The 20,750-nt window shown below is 43.1% G+C and overlaps 1 protein-coding gene across 11 annotated transcripts in view; it reads left to right on the top strand.

Annotated features, from left to right (window-relative positions):
• LOC143125578 (uncharacterized) overlaps positions 1–19,234 on the top strand; it is a 29,633-nt gene extending 10,399 nt beyond the window's left edge. Inside the window, exons 2-10 of one of the 11 annotated variants that reach the window (XR_012987286.1) lie at positions 8,818–9,141; positions 9,283–9,537; positions 9,972–10,046; positions 12,539–12,649; positions 12,831–12,905; positions 13,134–13,217; positions 13,522–13,718; positions 16,249–16,295; positions 19,010–19,234. Coding sequence is in view for 7 of the 11 variants with exons in the window: in XM_076287180.1 (XP_076143295.1) it covers positions 8,818–9,141; positions 9,283–9,537; positions 9,972–10,046; positions 12,539–12,649; positions 12,831–12,905; positions 13,134–13,217; positions 13,522–13,685 (1,088 nt within the window). In the remaining 4 variants the exon portion in view is untranslated. Of the gene's footprint in view, positions 1–8,817; positions 9,142–9,282; positions 9,538–9,971; positions 10,047–12,538; positions 12,650–12,830; positions 12,906–13,133; positions 13,218–13,521; positions 17,112–18,988 lie in introns of those variants that run through there. The other 10 variants (XR_012987285.1, XR_012987284.1, XR_012987283.1 and 7 more) reach the window with 10 other exon arrangements.
• The last annotated feature ends 1,516 nt before the right edge of the window (positions 19,235–20,750 follow it).

The raw sequence follows: 20,750 nt of genomic DNA, 5'->3' as shown, positions 1-20,750 counted from the left end.
TTCTAGTGTATCAACGAGGATGGCTAGCTCAGTTGTTGTAATATCAGATTTTAGTTGTTCACGTGTATTGCGGACCTCAGCTTTCCAATTCTGATATGCAGTGAGAAATTTCTTCTCTTTTTTTCTGTGCTTCTTCTCTTTAATAAGCTAGCATTTTTTCAGTTGGAACACGAGAGCGTTCAGAGTGTTGTGTGCCTTGGTTATCTTTATCGCCATTCTGTTTTTGCACTTGAAGGCTACTTAGCGCTTGCTCTTTGTTTTGAATTTTCCCTTCTAATATTTGTCTTTTCTCTGCATCAGTTTCACTTTCTAAGGTGACATTAAGTTCTTTGATTTTCGCTTGGAGACCTTGTATCTGCTCGTCTAACTCATTAGACTCTAAATCCAATGCATCTAACTGTGACATTTTAACTTATTTAACATGCACATCAAAACAACTTTACTACTCTCGATTAAATTTGTCAAATTATATGAAATTGCAAAATGTCAAAATATCAAAAGTTAAACCATGAAAGGTCAACGACATCCACATCAATATCAACACAACCATTAACCTTAATGTTGCATAGGCTATATTGAAAGAGTCCATAGAACGCAAAACAGGTCAATTTAAATGTTCATGCATGTGTGGCATGGAGGTGAGAGCAATTGTTTATACCCGACTACGCCACCTGAGGACTTACACCACAGGAATATTCTACCAATTTTAGGTCTAGTAGTGAAGGGGTTTTAATAACCACCTAAAGCTCTACTAGGCAACACAGGTTCGTGACCACGAAGCAAACCAGAGACGTGAGTCCAAAAATACCAATATTTTATTACGCACAAGAATTGATACACAGCAAAATGTATGCACACAATCCCAAAACAAAGGGCAACCAAAAACCACAGCAAATCATAAACCAGGCAGACATGAGCCAGCACACATAACAAAGACCATGTTCATTAGCCACACAGTGACCTTTGGGCTGCGCACCACGCCGTATGGCTCGAGTGGCCCACTAAACCAGATAGAGGCGCTAGGAGCAGGGCTGGAGCTTACCGGGGTGCGAGGGGTTATCAGAGGAGAGAAGGCCCGGAAGATCCACACCACACGTGATTACTTCAATACTTCAATCCAAAAGACAAACACCCAGTGTACTACAGCAGGAAAAGTGATGGGACTCCACCACCTTGGGACCACCACGCAACCACTTGGGCTCACAGCTCCTGTCCAGCGAGAGAGGAGAGAGAGAGAGAGAGAGAGAGAGATTAATCAAGAGTCCACAATGCACAGCTTACAGGACAGGTACACTGTTTTAGTGGTTTTGGTGTATCAGAACAGGACTTAGCTTAAATAGGGCGGCCGACAATATCTCCCCTCTTCGCAGCGCGATATACTGGGCTAGGTGGACAACCCGGGTCACTGAGAAGAGAAGTAAATTAGCATGCACGCACACACACACTCACTAACACAGACAAGCACATTCACCACACACCAGCGTACATATAGGTAGGCTAACCCCACATACACCAGCATGCACCAGTACACACACGCATGCACAAACTCACACGCAGGCACACACACACACCAACATAAACGCACACAGGACTTGCACTAACCAGGGCCCAGTTAACACTCCACATGCATACATGCATAGACATGCACAGATCATGCAACACGATAATCGTTAGGCTATTAATAGAGCCGAGAACCCAACGTTACAAACACAAGCCCGGTCATGCACTGCGAGGAGATACAGATGAAGAGGCGGCGAATGGTCGTCAGACTGACAGGCCCCCTCGGAAGTTAAATGAACATAAATTAAATAAACAAACAGTGGAGACAATGCAGCAAACTCATCGGTTGCGGAAACAGGCCAAAGGCCAGCACGAACACCGCCGATGCTTCTGCCAATCTGTAGATGTAGTAAAAGCTACAGTTACAATATTGTTTGTTCTAAAAATAGACACAATACAAACTTTACGTTTACGTACCGATTGCTGATGGTTCCGTCTCCCACTACCGGTGGCGAGATAACGCCTGTGCGGCTAACACTGCTCACGACAAGCTAAATAAGACAGAGGGATCAGGATAGCTAATCGGGCAAAGGAAGAGATAGAAATACCATACAGAGGTAGCCTACCTGAGCCGATAAGGTTCTCACACCCAAATCCGGATGGCAACATTCACTATGAATCCACACCGGGTTAAAGCACAACGGAGCTGCTAACAACAACAAACACACAAACAAACAGTCACGGCTCCGCGTAGACAGGCATACCACGCGAGAGAACAACAATCGCTTACCTGCTGGCAGTAATGGTACACACACAGGACCCACGTCCAACAACACTGACCAGGAAGTCCCTCCTCCAGGGAAAGGTGGAAGACATACAATCAGGGGGGCTGACTTCCTTAAATAGCACTGGGCCTATAATTACCCACCTGTCCATTCAACGGATAATATTAGGAAAACACCACCAGAGGGGGGTGTATCCTGCTACACATGCAAATACGTTCAGTGAATTGAGCGCCAAAAACTGTTTCTTCTCTTTGTTTAAGTGAGCGCCAAAAGTCTCTTCTTCCTTTGTTCGATTTAGCGCCAAAAATAGTCTCTTCTGTCGTTGTTCAGGTTAGCAATTCGTGTCTACTCATACCTGTTAGCCATTGTGTGTTGTGTTCGCTCGAACCCGTTAGCCATATCTCGCATCCACCGAGACCCTCTGCTCGCTGCCCGTGGTATTACAGCGCTCCCCGTTGACTGCAGATCCGGTAACGTCGCCCTTTGCGTCGGTCTCGGTCCGTGCAGGAGATGGAGCTCTGTCGTCTGGACGATGTGGAGAACGTAGGGTGAATCAGGACCGTGGAATCCCTCCGTTTTCCTCACTCGTCTTCGCGGCGTCAGAGCACTCGATGAAGTTGAAGCTCTTACTGTAGCTACCTCTACTGAAAGATGGCTCGAAGACTGATGTTGCACGAAGTTCACTTTGGTTTATTAGCCTACACAGAAGTTGAGTAAAGCCGTGTAACAATGTAATACGTAGACTAATAACTTCCATAAACTCTTTAACCACTTGTAAACACCTGCAAACACCGTAAGAGCTTGTCAACTCTCCAGTAAAGGAGCAAACTTTTCTTTAAACTACAAAATATCTTAACATGCATCCGTTCCAGCTTCACATCCATTCAGCTTCACTGTACTGTTTGTTCTGACACAGGCAGCTTCCTTCCATAGAAGTGCATGGTAGGATCATGTCAAAATAAAAGTCCTTTGAAGTGAAGTGCTCAATAAAAGTTCTTTGTTCAAGTTTTAACATTACTCTGCATAAACAAGCTATAAAAGTATAAAACACATAGTATGAAAACACACTTATTTAACAGGGTTATCTACAGGGGGTGCGAGGTCCTGTGCGAACTTGACAGGTGCGAGGCCCTTTTCACTTACGTGCATAACATTATAGCCTACTTTACACGTAGCCTACTGTCGGTGCATTTTAATAGTAGGCTAATAGGCTACACCAGCTTGTCTTTAAGAGGGGAAATTGTATAGCCTACAGTATAACATTAGCTGAGTCACATATTTGGGCAGAAACATACACGACATTCAAACTATTGATAAGATGTGCACTATGGTCGTAATGTAGGCTAACATTGGACAAATAAATTACATTGACTCGTCATATCCTGACTCAGAAAAAAAATATTTTCTTGCTTACCTTGCTTCAAACTCAGCAATGAATTGATAGGCCAGCTTGCAGGTAGCCTAATGTCGAAGGGCGACCCCTGTGACATACTGTAGAGATGCGCAAATAGTTTTTAATAGCCTATTCAACTTCGAAAAACTTTGTTCACCCGATGCCAGTCACTGATCGCAATTTCAAAGATTGGGAAGGTTTGTTCAATCTTTTTAAGTTTTAAATGCAGTATCTGTCCCCTTTGGAATTATATCTCAGCGTATTATAAGGTCCAGTGCGTTATGTCCTGGGAATCGGACGTGCCGGGTGGTTATGAGGAGCAATATGAGAGAGAAATTTGATGATCATTGATAGTTGTTTTGGGACGTTTAGCCTCGATAAGCTTTAGGATACAATAAAGAATAAACGCTTTGGCCAGGTGCGAGGGCTATCAGACGCGAGGCCCTGGGCAACGGCCCAAATTTTGCTGTTTTCATGAATACAAAAGTTGGGTGACCCTCCCCTCAACAAAGAATAAAAAGACATGACCCTCCCCTATTTTCCTCCGGTGGTCCATTCCATAAATACCGAACGGTCCCTAAACTGTTTTTTATGCTCGGAATAGGTTTAGGTTCTTCCTGATGGTAATGACAAGGCCAGCATTAATCACTTTTGCTTTAAATTAGAGAAAAGTAGACAGACATTTCAATGCTATCGTTTTTATAACGTATTACACGTTGCCACTGTTTCCACCAATGATATGTATCGCTGCATCATCAACAACGTTGTTGGAACTACGGTGTTTGAACGCCGGAAGTAGCAAATTGCGACACAGGTGCGACTTTTCACCCTTGTTTGCAATTGAGAGTTCAAACTACCCTTTCTAGAAACACCAAATCCAAGAACGATGGTTCGCACTACAAAGGTTGCGACGGACGTTAGCCAACTATGCTTTCTAGAAACGCACCGCTGAGCAGCACAGAACCTTATTATCCCAGATGACAACACACCTCTCAACAGGAGGCAGAAGGATGAATACAGAAGCCTGGTGGAGAACTTTGTGCAGTGGTGCAAACTCAACCACCTCCAACTCAACACCTCAAAGACTAAGGAGATGGTGGTGGATTTCCGCAGGTCTAAGCCCGCTCTGCTACCAGTCTCCATTGATGGGGTCAATGTGGAGGTGGTTAATACCTACAAGTATCTGGGTTTACAACTGGACAATAAACTGCCGAATAAACGGCAAATACCGAAGCGCTCTACAAGAAAGGGCAGAGCAGGCTGTACTTCCTGAGGAGGCTGCGGTCCTTCAATGTCTGCAGTAAGCTCCTCAGGGTGTTTTACCAGTCTGTTGTTGCCAGCGTCCTTCTCTATGCTGTAGTATGATGGGGAGGAAGCACAAAGAAGAAGGATGCTGGGCAACTAGACAGGCTTGTAAGGAAAGCTGGCTCTGTCGTGGGAGCTGAACTGGAGTGCATCACTTCAATATCAGATAAAAGGACCCTGAGCAAACTGATCAACATCTTGGACAATGAATGTCATCCACTCTACAGCACTATTAAAAAAAAGCTTGATCAGCTGGAGACTTCGCTCACTGCCATGCACAACTGAAAGGCTGAGGAAGTAATTTGTCCCCAGGGCCATTGAACTGTTCAATGCTTCACTAAAGGGAAGAGGAGAGATAGACTTCTCTGCATAGTCTGTCTGCCTCTCCACCCTCTCCATGTTTGAGTACTGACTGCCCACTACTGTTTTACTACTGTTTTACTACTGTCCACAGCCAAATGTTTTTACTACTGTTTTACTGCTACACTGTTTTTCATGCTATATTATCACACATGACCAATGGCTTCTGCTACAATACTGAATGGCTGTAACCCTATTACCTCAACCTCTTCTTGCACTGACATAATGTTTTATATTACCTTATCTACATTATACTCTACTCTCTTATTTGTCCATATTATTTATGCTGGTCTCTAGACCTTATTCTTGCACTGTTGGACTACTGTTGGACTACTTTTAGCACCTTCACCATGACACTCACTCTCTTGAGCACCTTACCATGCACACAGAACTACTGTTGGACTACTTCACCTTCACCATGACACCCACTCTCTTGAGCACCTTACCATGCACACAGAACTACAGGCCAGTCCCGGCCATGTCACTGCAAGCGTCTCATGCTTGATCACCCTCAAGCACACTGGATTTTTTTTATTTAATTTATATAGTATATTTAATATTTAGTTTTGTTAGTTTTTCTTATCTTCTACTGTCTCTATTGTACAGTGGAGTTTTGTTATATGTTTATACTTTACTTGACCATTTCTACTGTAAATGCATGTTGTGTGTCTGTATGCTACTGAGACCTTGAATTTCCCCTTGGGGATCAATAAAGTATCTATCTATCTATCCAACACACCTCTCCTCACACCTCTTAACACACCTCTCCTCACACCTCTCTCTCCTCTCAACACACCTCTCCTCCACACCTCTCTCTCCTCTTAACACACCTCTCCTCACACCTCTCTCTCCTCTTCTCTCATCTCAACACACCTCTCCTCTCCTCACACTTCTCCTCTCCTCTCAACACACCTCTACTGTCCTCACACCTGATCTCTTGTCTGTCCTGTACAGCTACACCATGTGAGGAGTGTATGTGTGTGATGTAGTAGAGATGTGAGGAGTGTATGTGTGTGATGTTGTAGGTAGATATGTGAGGAGTGTGTGTGTGTTGTACTGTAGGTAGAGATGTGAGGAGTGTGTGTGTGTGTTGTAGGTACAGATGTGAGGAGAGTGTGTGTGTGATGATGTAGAGATGTGAGGAGCGTGTGTGATGTAGAGATGTGAGGAGTGTATGTGTGTGATGTAGAGATGTGAGGAGTGTGTGTGTGTGTGTGTGATGTAGAGATGTGATGAGTGTATGTGTTTGTGTGTGTGTGATGTAGAGATGTGAGGAGTGTGTGTGTGATGTAGAGATGTGAGGAGTGTGTGTGTGTGATGTAGAGATGTGAGGAGTGTATGTGTGTGTGTGTGTGTGTGATGTAGAGATGTGATGAGTGTATGTGTGTGTGTGTGTGTGATGTAGAGATGTGAGGAGTGTGTGTGTGTGTGATGTACAGATGTGAGGAGTGTGTGTGTGTGTGATGTAGAGATGTGAGGAGTGTGTGTATGTGTGTGTGATGTAGAGATGTAAGTGTGTGTGTGTGGGATGTAGAGATGTGAGGAGTGTGTGTGTGTGTGTGATGTAGAGATGTGAGGAGTGTGTGTATGTGTGTGTGTGATGTAGAGATGTAAGTCTGTAGTGTGTATGTCTGTGTGTGTAGCTGTGTACAGTATGTGTGTGTGTTGTTGTTGTTGTAGGTAGAGGCCTGTTGTCTGTGTGATGTAGTAGGTTGTAGGTAGAGGCCTGGTCATCTCCTCCTCCACTCTCTCCCTCCTGCTCACACTGGTTCCACGCATGCAGAGTTCTCTGTGCAGTATTGTAGGTAGAAGAGGCCTGGTCCTCATCTGGGTTGACTTCCTCTTCCTCTTCCTCCTGCTCTCTCTGCCTCCATTTTTGTAAAGTTCTCAAAACGCCCACCTGAGGTCGATCTGAAGTGATATAAGCTTCCATACTTACATACATACTACTTACATACTATTTGAATACCTGTGTGTATACACGTTTGCAAATTCTCTGCATACTGAAGAAACAAAAGCCACAAACACAAAAGTGTTCTCCCTCTATACTCTGTGTGTGTGGTTGGTGCCTTGTGTGCTTATTCACATGGTGGATATGTGGAATGTTTTGAAAGAACACATTTTTTAAAAGACTTTTGAAAGATTTTGCAAAAATTATGCGCCTTTGCAGGACATTTATAATGCAACACACAGCTACACACATACAAACAAACACACATACACACGAACACACATACACAGTTACACACAGAGACACACATAGACATACAGAGACACACACACACACACACACACACACACACACAGCTACACACACAGACACAGAAACACTAATATCCAAATGTGTCATCTCTGCACACCCTGATTCACCCCAACGCATCAGTGATTAGTGATACAGCAACTGAACTGGTCTGTTCATCTGTATCAGTGCTGATCAGTTACATCAGTCAGTAAAGGGTATAGGTCTGCTCAACAATCAGCCTCCATCGGCCTTTCTCTCACACACACACACAAACACACATGCGCGCACACACACACACACACACATGCGCACACACACACACACACACACACCCATGCACACACACACACACACCCATGCACACACACACACATGCACACAGACACACACACATGCACACACACACACACACACACACATACACACCCATACACACACACACACACACACACACATGCACACAGACACACCCATACACACACACACAAACACACACTCACCCATGCACACTTACACATACACATACTCACACACATACACACACACACACACACACACACACATACATGCACACACACACCCACATGCACACACAAACACACACACCCACACACCCATTTAGGGGCAGCCGTGGCCTCCTGGTTAGCACTTCGGACTTGTGACCGGAGGGTTGCCGATTCGAACCCCGACCAGTAGGCACGGCTGAAGTGCCCTTGAGCAAAGGCACCTAACCCCTCACTGCTCCCTGAGCACCGCTGTTGTTGCAGGCACTGCGCCGGGATTAGTGTGTGCTTCACCTCACTGTGTGTTGAGTGTGTTTCACTAATTCACGGATTGGGATAAATGCAGAGACCAAATTTCCCTCACGGGATCAAAAGAGTATATACTGTACTTATATTATACACACACACATGCACACACACAAATACAGACACTGGCGTCTTGCACCTGCCTTCGCATTTGTCATCTCTCCACACCCTGATTCAGCCCAACGCATTAGTGATTAGTTTACAGCATCTGTGTTAATAATGGCTATTTACATCATCCTCAGTGCACATTAATGCAGAAGATTTCTCATCTATTTAGTGCCAGTAAAGGGTTTCTATCTGGTCAGCTCTGGATTCATTCTTACTGATGTGTTCATGTGATGAGAATGAATCTCCTCTCTTAATGCAGGTCTGGACTCATTCATACTGATGTGTTTATGTGATGAGAAATCTCCTCTCTTAAAGCAGGTCTGGACTCCATGTGTAATGCTACTCAGAGTGCTACATGTTATGGGGCTCTGGGAGGACCTGTGTACCTGCAGCTGATGAAGAACGTCAGTGGACATGACCTGAGCCTCCAGTTATACAATAACATTATCTTCAAAATGAGAAAATTAATATCGGTGTTCACTAATCAATCATTCAGCGTGACATGGCAGTTTGTTCCTGATAATGGGACCATGATTATCAACCCTGTAGAGACGACAGACGCAAGAACATACAGAGTCCTGATCTATGAGGCAACAGGGAGAGGAGTGGGAAATCACACAGTACAGCTGACCATAGAAGGTAAATCACTTCATCTCACCTCTGAAGCTTAAAGAAGTTCAATAATCTTCCTCAGTGTCACACTGATCTACAGCGAGGTTTAGTAAGTTCATACCTTTACTAAATTTTTACATAATCTTATATTTATCATTATCCCCTCAGCCCCTGTGTCTGGTGTGGACCTGTCAATCAGCTGCTCAGCCAATGGGGAGAGGAGTGTAAGGTGCTCCTCCAATGGGGACAGTCCTCAGTACAGCTGGTCTCTGGATGGGAGGCCCCTGGGTGAAGCTGATGCTGATCTCAGTTCAGATAACCAGACTCTCCTGCTGAGGGGGAATGTGACCGGACAACTCACCTGCAGCGTCAGGAACCACGTCAGCAGCACACACACCACCAGACTGATGGAGCTCTGCTATGGTCAGTGACTTCACACCTGAGTGATTTACAGTAATCATGATTACCTCTGTAATCTGTAATACAGACATCAGGCAGGTCAATAATGATTCTGCTCTGGGGCAAACTCATGTAAATGCCACGATGTCTACAACGCTGATTGGTAATTAGAGAATGGAATACTAACAGGTGATGCACATAAGTATCTATGTTTGAGCGGTTGATCAAATGAGGTGAAATGAAAACATTTGATCTGCAGTGATGATTTCAAAACACTGGATTATAAATGTGTTATTGGATTGCCTGTTGCATCTACCATGTGTTGGTATTATAACGTGTTTATCATCTATTAGACATATTACTGTAAACCCATGCATCCTGTTTGTAAGATGTTTGCGCCCTCTGCTGGAGGGAGTGTTTCAGTCACATATGGTGCTACAGGTGCTGTTTCCTTTCAGGTGCCTCCACCACTGTGTCTGTCACACCAGCTAACCACACCCTCCCCTCTGACCACACAGAGCGCCCATTCTCAGGTAAGACGGTCGTCTCACTGTGCGGCTATTACCGTCATCAGTATCTTTAGGCGCCAAGGTTTAAAGAAAACAACACTGGATTTTGACATCAACATTTCAAAAGGCTTGAATTTGGTCAGAGATAAAGTCCAACTGTAAATGTGAAAAATCAGAGTATGATCAAAAGTTTATGGGGGTATGTATTCATCTAATTTGCATATCATGACATCACTGGCCTATATACTAGCCTATACCATAAAATATACTATAACCACAATACCTATATACTAGCCTATACCATAACCACAAGGCCTATATACTAGCCTATACCATAAAATAGTCTAATGTAGTCAAATCTGTTCCTATCTTGGGTAACTTTGTAGTTCTTCAGAGCCCTATTTTTACTCCTCCTGCTGTCTGTCTGTACATCATCACGTTTCCCACTGCCACCTCCAGCTATGTTGGACAAAGGGTCGAAATACACATTGTATGCTTAGAGACACTGTCGTACACACACAAAGACGCACCTCCATTCACAGACACACCGTGACTATCAGTCTATAAACGATCAATTGTCATCTCCAAAAGGCAGAAATTCTCCTTCAGAATCTGAATAGGTGAATAACAAATCCAAGACTTCATTACACTTGAACATTTTATTCACCATTTGGTGTATTTCTGCTTTAATTTGTGCAAAAACTATGACAGAATCACTTCCGTGTCAATACAAACAAATTTACTTATTCTCCGTCTGTTTCATGAGTGATTCACAGAGATGGGGACTCGAGTCACAAAAACAGTGACTTCAGACTTGACTTGCAACTCACCTCAAAAGACTTTAGACTTGACTCGGACTCAAGCTTCGATACTTGTGAACAACCTGTATTTCATGCAAATATTGTTTTTTTATTTAAATTATTTAATGTACTTTATTTTATTGGTGCATATACTTTGGGAAACGCATGACGAGCTGCATGTCCCCTTTGCCATAATGTGCAACATAACGCATGCGCTATGTGACACGGTGCCCGAGCCATTCTGTGCATGTGCAACATGTTCCCGCATGTGCAGATGATAATCCTGTTTTTGCGACAATTTACGACACTGCCCATCTGTTCCACGCTTGCGCCTGTGCCACTTTATTTGCTTAGCCACGCCGCTTAGCAAGACGCTTAAGACAAAAATGTTGTGGTGTATGGCTATTTTAACAGAAAAAGGAAATGATTGAATAGTAATTGGGCCTATTTTGTGATCATAGGCCTTTCAGTCTTTTATTACAGCGCAGTGTTGGTGAGAAAAACAGCCCGTGAGAATAGGCGACTCTCTCAAACGTTACAAATGTTACAAGTGTGAACTTGAACATGATTTTGAGGAGGGATATCTCTCTGACTAGGATAGTTGTAGTCAAAATTTCATGTGCATGGTTTCAATTAGTAAAACAAGTTGAATCTATGTGTTGGTTTTTTGCCAATCAATTATTTAAAAATACATAAATAAATATAAAATAAATAAATACATAAATAAATAAATACATATTTTGATGTTTTTCGCTCATGTTTGTATATATAGCTGGTTAAAATGAAATGCCAATGCTTATCATATTGCTTAGGTTGTGCTGACAAAAGGATATCAGATAGTATTTCACTTCCTGAGACCCCTATAAAGGATATCAGATAGTCAGTATTGCACTTTCCTGAGACCCCTATAAAGATTATAAGATAGTCAGTATTGCACTTTTCTGAGACACCTATAAAGATTATAAGATAGTCAGTATTGCCCTTTCCTGAGACCCCTATAAAGATTTTAAGATAGTCAGTATTGCACTGAGACCCCTATATATACACTCTGTGCATGTTAAATGCGCTATACAAATAAATCTGACTTGACTTGACTTGACTATAAGGATTATAAGATAGTCAGTATTGCACTGAGACCCCTATAAGGGTTATAAGATAGTCAGTATTGCACTTTCCTGAGACCCCTATAAAGATTATAAGATAGTCAGTATTGCACTGAGACCCCTATAAGGATTATCAGATAGTCAGTATTGCACTGAGACCCCTATAAGGATTATCAGATAGTCAGTATTGCACTGAGACCCCTATAAGGATTATAAGATAGTCAGTATTGCACTGAGACCCCTATAAGGATTATAAGATAGTCAGTATTGCACTTTCCTGAGAAATTAGTAATATTACTCTTGGCTGCCCATTTGACATTTTATTTCCGGAAAAAAAAAAAAAAAAACATTGCAGTAGAACACTACCCATGACAGTTGTATCATGCAGATTTTGTAACTGGCAGGCAAAATAAATTATTGGAAAACTACTGGAATTGCATTTATTCAGATTGCATACATTATGTTATCCTAGTCAAATCTGTTAAATACTTTATCTGTTAAAGTTTTCTCTGTTGTCCCCATTCCCTATGTGTTGTGGCTCAGAGCAGGTTGTAACAGTGTGTGTGTGTGTGTGTGTGTGTGTGTGTGTGCGTGTGTGTGTGCCTTCTCTCAGAAACTGCAGTGATTTATGTGTCGTCCTTCCTGGTGTTCATCCTGGTGTGTCTGTGTGTTGCTGCGTGGATGTTCTACGTCTGGAAGAAAAGGAGAAATACAAACACACCAGGTCAGAAAGCCTTCCACACACACACACACACATACATTTTTATTCATTTGCATGTTGGAGCTGCAGCTGAGACATACATGGATGCTCAACCTTAGAGTCTTATGCTTGAGTTCAACCTGTTTACATGCTGCAGTAATCAACACACAGGACTAAAGGTGTGTGTGTGTGTGTGTGTCTGCAGTAAAGGAAGACCCTGATGATGTAGTGTATGTCGAGGTGACTAGCAACACCAGAGGAAGAAGATCAGACATGCAAGGTAATATAACAACAAACACACCTTCGCAGGATGGCACGTACACACACACACACACACATACACACACACACACATACACACACACACACATGCGCAGTGCGCACACACACACACACACACATGCGCACACACACACACACACACATGCGCACACACACACACACACACACACATACAGGCACACACACTTTCCATGTTGTGTGTTGTCTGCATGCGTCTCTTCATCAGGTGTGGAAGCCCAGGAGGTGGTGTATTCTGATGTTGCCACGGCGAACAGGAGGAGCAGATGCAAGAGCAGGAAGCCTCCAGCAGGTGAGTTTATCAAGGAGGAACATCTTACACACACACACACACACACTCACACACACATACTCACACACATACACACACACACACTTACACACACACACGCACACACACACACACTCACATACTGTACTTACACACACACACACACAAACTCACACACATACACACACACACACACACTCACACTCACACACACACACAAATTGAGCTTGTTCAATAGTTTAATGTGTCCCCTCTCTCTCTCCATCCCTCCCTCTCTCTCCCTCTCTCCATCCCTCTCTCCCTCCCTCTCTCTCTATCCCCCCAGCGGAGGCATATGAGTTGGAGTATGCGGAGGTGTCGGCTTATAAGCGTCGAGCTCCTGGTGACACACACACACCAGCAGAGACGGTGGAGTACGGGGAAGTGCGAGTACACACACACACACCTGCACAGCAGGACAACAGTGTGTATGCTCACATGGACCCATGACAGTGAGGGCTGTGCCAATGTGTGTGTGTGTGGGTATGTGTGTGTGTATACAGTTGTATTATCAGGTTATGGTCCAGATAAATGCTTGACCATAACTGACATAGCTATGAAGTGACATACTTGACTTGGGATTTTATCTAGAGAAGATAACATACTCTTATATTGAATTTGGTAGGACAGCCAGGCTGTTGTTCAGGGTTCCCATGGGTCATGGAATTTCTGGAATATCATGGATTTTAGAAAGACTATTCCAGACATGGAAAGACAGGGAATTTGATCATTCTTGGGACAAAGGCATGGAATATCAGGGATTTTTATTGTAGCAGTTTAAAATTGACTTGCCGAAATACATTAATACAGATATATTTCCCTGCAGAATTGGTGTATATCTGGTTATTAGCTTTACTGCTTGTTTGAGTAGTTGTGATTAGCCCAACTTTGTTTATTCAATGCCCATTTAATCATCTCCCTAAAAAAAGTAAAAGATTCTTGAATGCTCTGTAGCTGCTCTGAATTCTTTGGTCGGTATATTGTACCATTCATTATAGTAGGTCATGGAGTTTCAGTTTACTTGTCAGGGAAAGTCAGGGAAAAGTCATGGAATTTTACATTAGACTTAGAGTGGGAACCCTGGTTGTTGTACTGTAACCATAGTGATGGAACTCCGCCACACTGCCCACCCCCACATATGGCACTCCGCCACACTGCCCACTCTACAGGGAACATGCCCATGAGCATATAAACACACACATGCATTAGTGAACGTGCCCATGGCCATATAAAAACACACATGCATTAGTGAACGTGCCCATGGGCATATAAACACACACATGCATTAGTGAACGTGCCCATGGGCAAATAAACACACACATGCATTAGTGAACGTTCCCATGGGCAAATAAACACACACATGCATTAGTGAACGTGCCCATGGGCATATAAACACACACATGCATTAGTGAACGTTCCCATGGGCAAATAAACACACACATGCATTAGTGAACGTGCCCATGGGCATATAAACACACACATGCATTAGTGAACGTTCCCATGGGCAAATAAACACACACATGCATTAGTGAACGTGCCCATGGGCATATAAACACACACATGTATTAGTGAACGTGCCCATGGGCATATAAACACACACATGACACACACATGCATTAGTGAACGTGCCCATGGGCACATAAACACACACATGACACACATGCATTAGGGAATGTGCCCATGGGCACATAAACACACACATGCATTACATTTACATTTAATCATTTAGCAGACACTTTTAATCCAAAATAGATTACATTGTCCCCGATGCAACTTGGGGTTTAGTGCTGAAGGGGGGAAGCCACGATTTGAACCCACACACTCAGGCCCCACAGAGGAGACACACATACACACACACATACTCAGGGCCCACAGAGGAGACACACACACACACACGCACACACATACACACACACATACTCAGGGCCCACAGAGGAGACACACACACACACACGCACACACATATACACACACACACACTCAGGGCGCACAGAGGAGACACACACACACACATACACAGGGCCCAAAGAGTGGACACACACACACACACAGAGGCACACACAGACTCAGGCCCCATAGAGGACACATATGGCGACAGAAAAGTGCCATAAAGCACTCGAGCAATAAAACATGCATACGGGCGTATTATATTATTTCACACTCGTAGATATTAACTGCGAGCGTGCAAATACTCTCTGCGCGCACGCACTCAGAGGTACGACGGAGTATTAGGGCCACACATGAAGGAAAAAATATTTTTGCCATGACGAGATTAAACTCGCCATGTCGACTTTAAAGTCTTGACGTGTCAAAATGTGGGCAAACTGCACCATTGCATGGGCAAAATGCACCATTGACATCAATATGTTTGGTATAGAGCTACCACAGGTGGCAGTGTGGTGACTCTATATAAAACATATTGATGTCAATGGGGCATTTTGCCCATGTTCAGGGTGGAAAATAAAAAAGAAAGATTTGCATAAGACAAGTCAAATTGGTGTTTTCAAAATAAAGGGATCATGGAGAATAAGGAAAAACATATTTTAAAAATCTTTGTATATTCCCACAAGGTGTTTGGGTGCTCTGAAAATGATAACCAAAATGATTTTTCAGACTTGTGAGGTCTGCTGTTCAGACCCTGAAGTGATTTATTTTCTGTTCATTGCTTTTTGTGTGAGTGTTTCTACTTATCTCCAGTGTTGGGAAAGTTCACTTTCTACGTGAACTAGTTCAAAGTTCAGTTCACAAATTTTAAAATGAACTAGTTCAGTTCATAGTTCATAATTCAAAATTTTGAACTAAGTTCACACTTTCCAAAAATGAACTAGTTCATAGTTCTTTTTTTTTTTCATATGTTGCTGCCAGCTATTATTTTTCAAAATTATTGCCACAGCCCATATAGAATGCAGTTAATTTGGGTTGAGGATCTGTCTTGACAGTCTTTTGATTTTGTATTGGCTTGCACATACCTTGAAAGGCTAGCCAGGTGTTTCAGTTCAATGTGCCGTTTCAGGTTTGCTGTGGATGTGACTGAAGTGCGGGCAAAGTTTGCACAGAAATGTAAGATTTTTCCCATCCTCACCGACCTTGTCATAAAACTTGTTTAAATGATCATACGACGCCTCCTTGCTGCTTTGTCATCTACATCAGCCTTTCTCAAACTTCTTTGACCTGAGGCCCAGTCAAGGCATACTTTGGGGTCATAGGGCCCACCTACATGAACCCACCCCCTCCTCCCACCCCCCATCAAATTATAATGATATCACAATTATTATTATTTTTATACTATATTGCTATACATGCACTTCAAAACAGTCAATGTTTAAAGTGCTAAGATTGTTCACAAAAGTTTGTGAAAACATGCACATCAGAGTACTGCTTTACTACTGTAAAATATAATTAGGCCTGCAATGTTTTTGCATTGTTGGATGATGCTTGCATGAGAAATACTTCTCAAAACAAAAGCAATTATATGGGTGCCGTTGTTTTGGGATCTTTCCCTCATGCAAGCATCATACACTGATAGAATATTTATATGCTATTTAAATACATTTCATTTGAATGCCTGATTGTAAGGATTCAGGAAACACAACCAGCTTTTGTGAATGGTAAATGGCGGATCAGATCATGCGTAAATCACTGATCTGGAGATCTTTAGCTATCTTTAACTAAGACTAATTAATAGCTTTTGGCTGACTTTAATACTTAATGCTAGACAGTGTTTTATATAGTCTGTGCTCTGTTTTTATGGAAGTTGCGTAAATCCACGTCGTTCTATTAAATGTCGTTTCATAATTAAATAGCCTTCCAATAGGTTGAGCTTAGCTTTGCTACCAACGTGCACACGCATGCATTGAATAAACGCTCATACCACGACTTAATTCTATGCCTCTATGTTTGATGACATCAAATTAACAAGTATTTCCTACTAATTGCAGAAACGTTTGTTTTCTTTTTCTGTCCGCGGTTCCTTGATCAATTGCGCAGCAAATTATCAGACGATGCCCCGGGAATAATTTCACTCTGCAGACCAGCATTGTCCACGTTGCGGACCGCGGCCCATAGTTTGAGAAATGGTGACCTGCATGCTGCCATATTAAGGCCTTTTTACGGTGTGTTTTAGCCGGGTTTTCATGTGGAAGGCTGTGTAGAAATCTGGCACCCTATTGAACGAAGTTAAACTGAAAGAGCGTGCCGTTCACAGACACCAGAATGAACGAGTTCACAGTAACGTTCATCAGGCAGTAATGCAGGACGTTCAGTTCAAGTTCGGTCAAAATATGAACGAGTTCATGAACTTTCGTTCAATGAACGCGTTCAGGCACAACACTGCTTATCTCAGTAAGGAAAATAAATCAAGAGCCTATGTTGAGTACAAATATGTCTTCTGAAGTCTTAAACAGAGCCCAGCCAAAAACTCCAATAAAATTTGTATCAACTTTGAGGGACAGCTATGACCATGCAGGATTATCCAGACCAAACGTGACGATTTTGCTACATACTATTCCTATTTATGTACCAGCATGCAAAATTTGAGCCTCCTAAATGGTTTAGTTCTTGCGCTGTGGGCTTGTGAACTTTGACAAAAAAAAGAGGCTGGACAAAATCGACACCCCCTCCCCCTGTAAAACTGCCTGTATCTTGGAAAGTAGTGATCTTACATAAGAGTAATTTTACAGTGTGTCTCCTGGGTAACATAGGTACACCTGGTAATTTTTTCAGAATTTTTTGAGACCTAAGTGCGTGGGCCCTGGTTGAATTGACGTGGAATAACCCAATATGTTACATGAATATGGCCTTCAAATCAAGTAGGTGTTATTTCAGATAGTTTGTTAGATTGCAGATATTCAGATAGATTGCGTCTTGTTTGTTAACTACTCATTGCCGTCATCGTGAAGTGCTGTATCTCGCGGTTGGAAATACCATGCACTATGCTGTTTAGGCTATATAGCTAGAATAATACATGTATCCAATGATATAATGTTTCTATACAAAATGCTATTTCACTCTGTTTTACGTGGGTAAGGCCACCGCACATTCAAATAACTGCCCTTCATGAACCACAGGCCGTCACTCTCCATACAGTAGGTTAACTAATTTCTCTAAAACTGCTTTTCCATGTCTCACCTGCAATAAACATAGGAGGCTATAAACACAGGTATAGCCTAAGCATATATATTATTTTGATCCGTGGGGGAATATGCTACATGGGGTGGTCGGGAGGAGGACAGCTTCATTCGTCCCTAGATTCAGCAATAGGCTGTTTTGCATCCATTATAAACAAGCAATGTAAAATTCTAGGATTGGGGAGAGCGCCTAGTATGCCTAGTCTAGTGCATAAGCATGAAGTTGAACCTTTCGATGAAAAACACTCTTTAATAATAGGCCTACAATAAATAAATAAACCGTTAATGACGTTTAGGCTACTTTTGACCATCGCATTTATCGCCTGTAACTCCGTGATAAGGACCTACAGGAAAGTATTTGGCTGAGCAACAGAGGTTAATGTTTTATGTTTTGTTCACATGATAGGCCCTATAGTAGTCTGGTGTTACCATCCTACGTACTTCCGGCCAAAATTTGATTTCAGCCTCGCACGTAGTCTGGCCCAACGTACAGTACTTGTAGGAGCCAAATTGAGCTTCATGTTAATTCTTATATTTTCTTTGTTTATTAGCCGGAGTAAGTATGTGTGTGCATGTCTGTGTGCGTATGTATGTGAGAGTGGTTGATTGGATTGAGTATGGGCACAGGTCTGTCTGTCCCACCTACAGGATCCTGGAGGAGGTTGCTGAAGGTGGAGCCCCAGGGAGATGACCTTAAGAGCTGTAGGCCGCAGCATGTGGGCGTGGCTGAGAAGGGCATACAGTCTTTTGACCGTGCTGCTGTGCTGACAAAAGCTTGGACATTAATAGAAGGCCTTATAGTGTATTTACTTGTTTTTCTTTACAACAAACTGTCAACAATAAATGGTCAGAAGGGACCGACTTGGAACAAAACCACTACTCCTCATCATTTAACACGCGTCAAGACTAGGATCCACTCAGCCACAAGTAGTAGACAAAATTGGAAAAACTTAAACGCTACTACAGTACTATACGGCTCGCGTGCGGCCGCGCCAATCAGCGAACAGTTGAGTGATGACGCGGAACTTGCCTGCCAAGTTGCTTGTAGTCCAGCGAAGCTTGTAGTTCAACAGCATAGCAACAATGGCGACGGAGGAAGAGACACTAGAAGCTATCCGCGAAGTTGTCTCAACTCTCGAGGGCATCACGCAATTAAAGCAGGAACAAGAGGCTTGTCTTGTCAATTTTATAAATGGCAAGGACGTCTTATAACTCTCCTTCCAACTGGCTTTGGGAAAAGTTTGATTTATCAGATGGTGATAGCTAAACCTAAACGCACAAGTGTACTACATGCATCACTACTTATCATGTTTTCAAATAAATGTTTGCTGCTCGTTATTCTCCCCCCTACTCTCAAATTACCTTAACAAAATCAATGCGGCATAGGCCTACTTAAGGAATGGAATGTTAGCTACTAGCTACCCTACCGAGCGGGGCTCAAGGCGAGGCGGTGTGTCTTGACGTGAGCTAGCCGGTTACTGAGCGGAGCTCAAGGCAAGGCTGCTGTGATTGTGCTTGACTGGGACTAGCGGTTACCAAGCTGGGCTCAAGGTAAACCGCTCCGTGTTTGTGTTTGACAGAGGCTAGCCTGTGGCCGAGCTGGGCTCCAGGCGAGGCTACCGTGCTTGTGGACAGTAACGTTAGCCAGTCACCGAGCGTGGCTGCGTTGTTTTATGCCAAACTGAGCAAGCTCCAGGTTAAATAACACGTAGGTCGTCAGTACAATCCAACTTATCCGAGAGTGTAGTCTGAACAAGCTATGGAGAACGAAGTAAGCTCCGACGAAGTCACCGGGCTGCGTAGAACAACAATCTTCTGATAAGCGGCGAGAAGAGACAAGAGGGAAAACTGACGTGTGACAAGAGCTGATATAATCTCGGTGACGTGACGCTTTTGGTATACAACTCTCGGTCTGTGGCTGGCGCAAATTAGAGATATATCCACTACGAAGAGACTGCCCTGGCGGTCAGGTAGCCTGCATACTAGCCAGCGGTCTGTTTACTACTGAGAGCAGAAGTGGGAAGCGTAAGAGCCTGAAGCGGAAGTGGGAAGCGTAAAAGCCTGAACTCCGGCGCACAGCATACGTCATTACCAAACGTTGCTGATTGGTTAAGGGAACTCCAATGATTTTAAACCTCAAAATAAGCATCCGCCCATTACGGAGACAGATTATTATTACTTTGTTCCAGACTGTATGACGAAGAGAAACGTAGTCACAGGCGGTAAGGACCAGGCTAGCCCTATAGGCCTATGTCTAATCATTGTTGCAGTCGAAGAAAACTGGAATGGTTAATTCGTCCTCCCTTTCAATCGTCCCGAGCGGTCGTTCTCTCTCCAAACTAACTTAATTCTCAGAATGTTGAGTTTAATGTCGACACGTCGAGATTAA

Source organism: Alosa pseudoharengus, unplaced genomic scaffold (assembly GCF_046254945.1).
Source record: "Alosa pseudoharengus isolate Yale_2024_CS ecotype anadromous, Long Island Sound unplaced genomic scaffold, YU_APseudo_1.1 YU_APseudo_1.1_scf_16, whole genome shotgun sequence".
Classification (NCBI taxonomy): domain Eukaryota; kingdom Metazoa; phylum Chordata; class Actinopteri; order Clupeiformes; family Clupeidae; genus Alosa; species Alosa pseudoharengus.
Note: the sequence above shows the minus strand (reverse complement) of the source record. Positions and strands in the feature narration are given on the sequence as shown.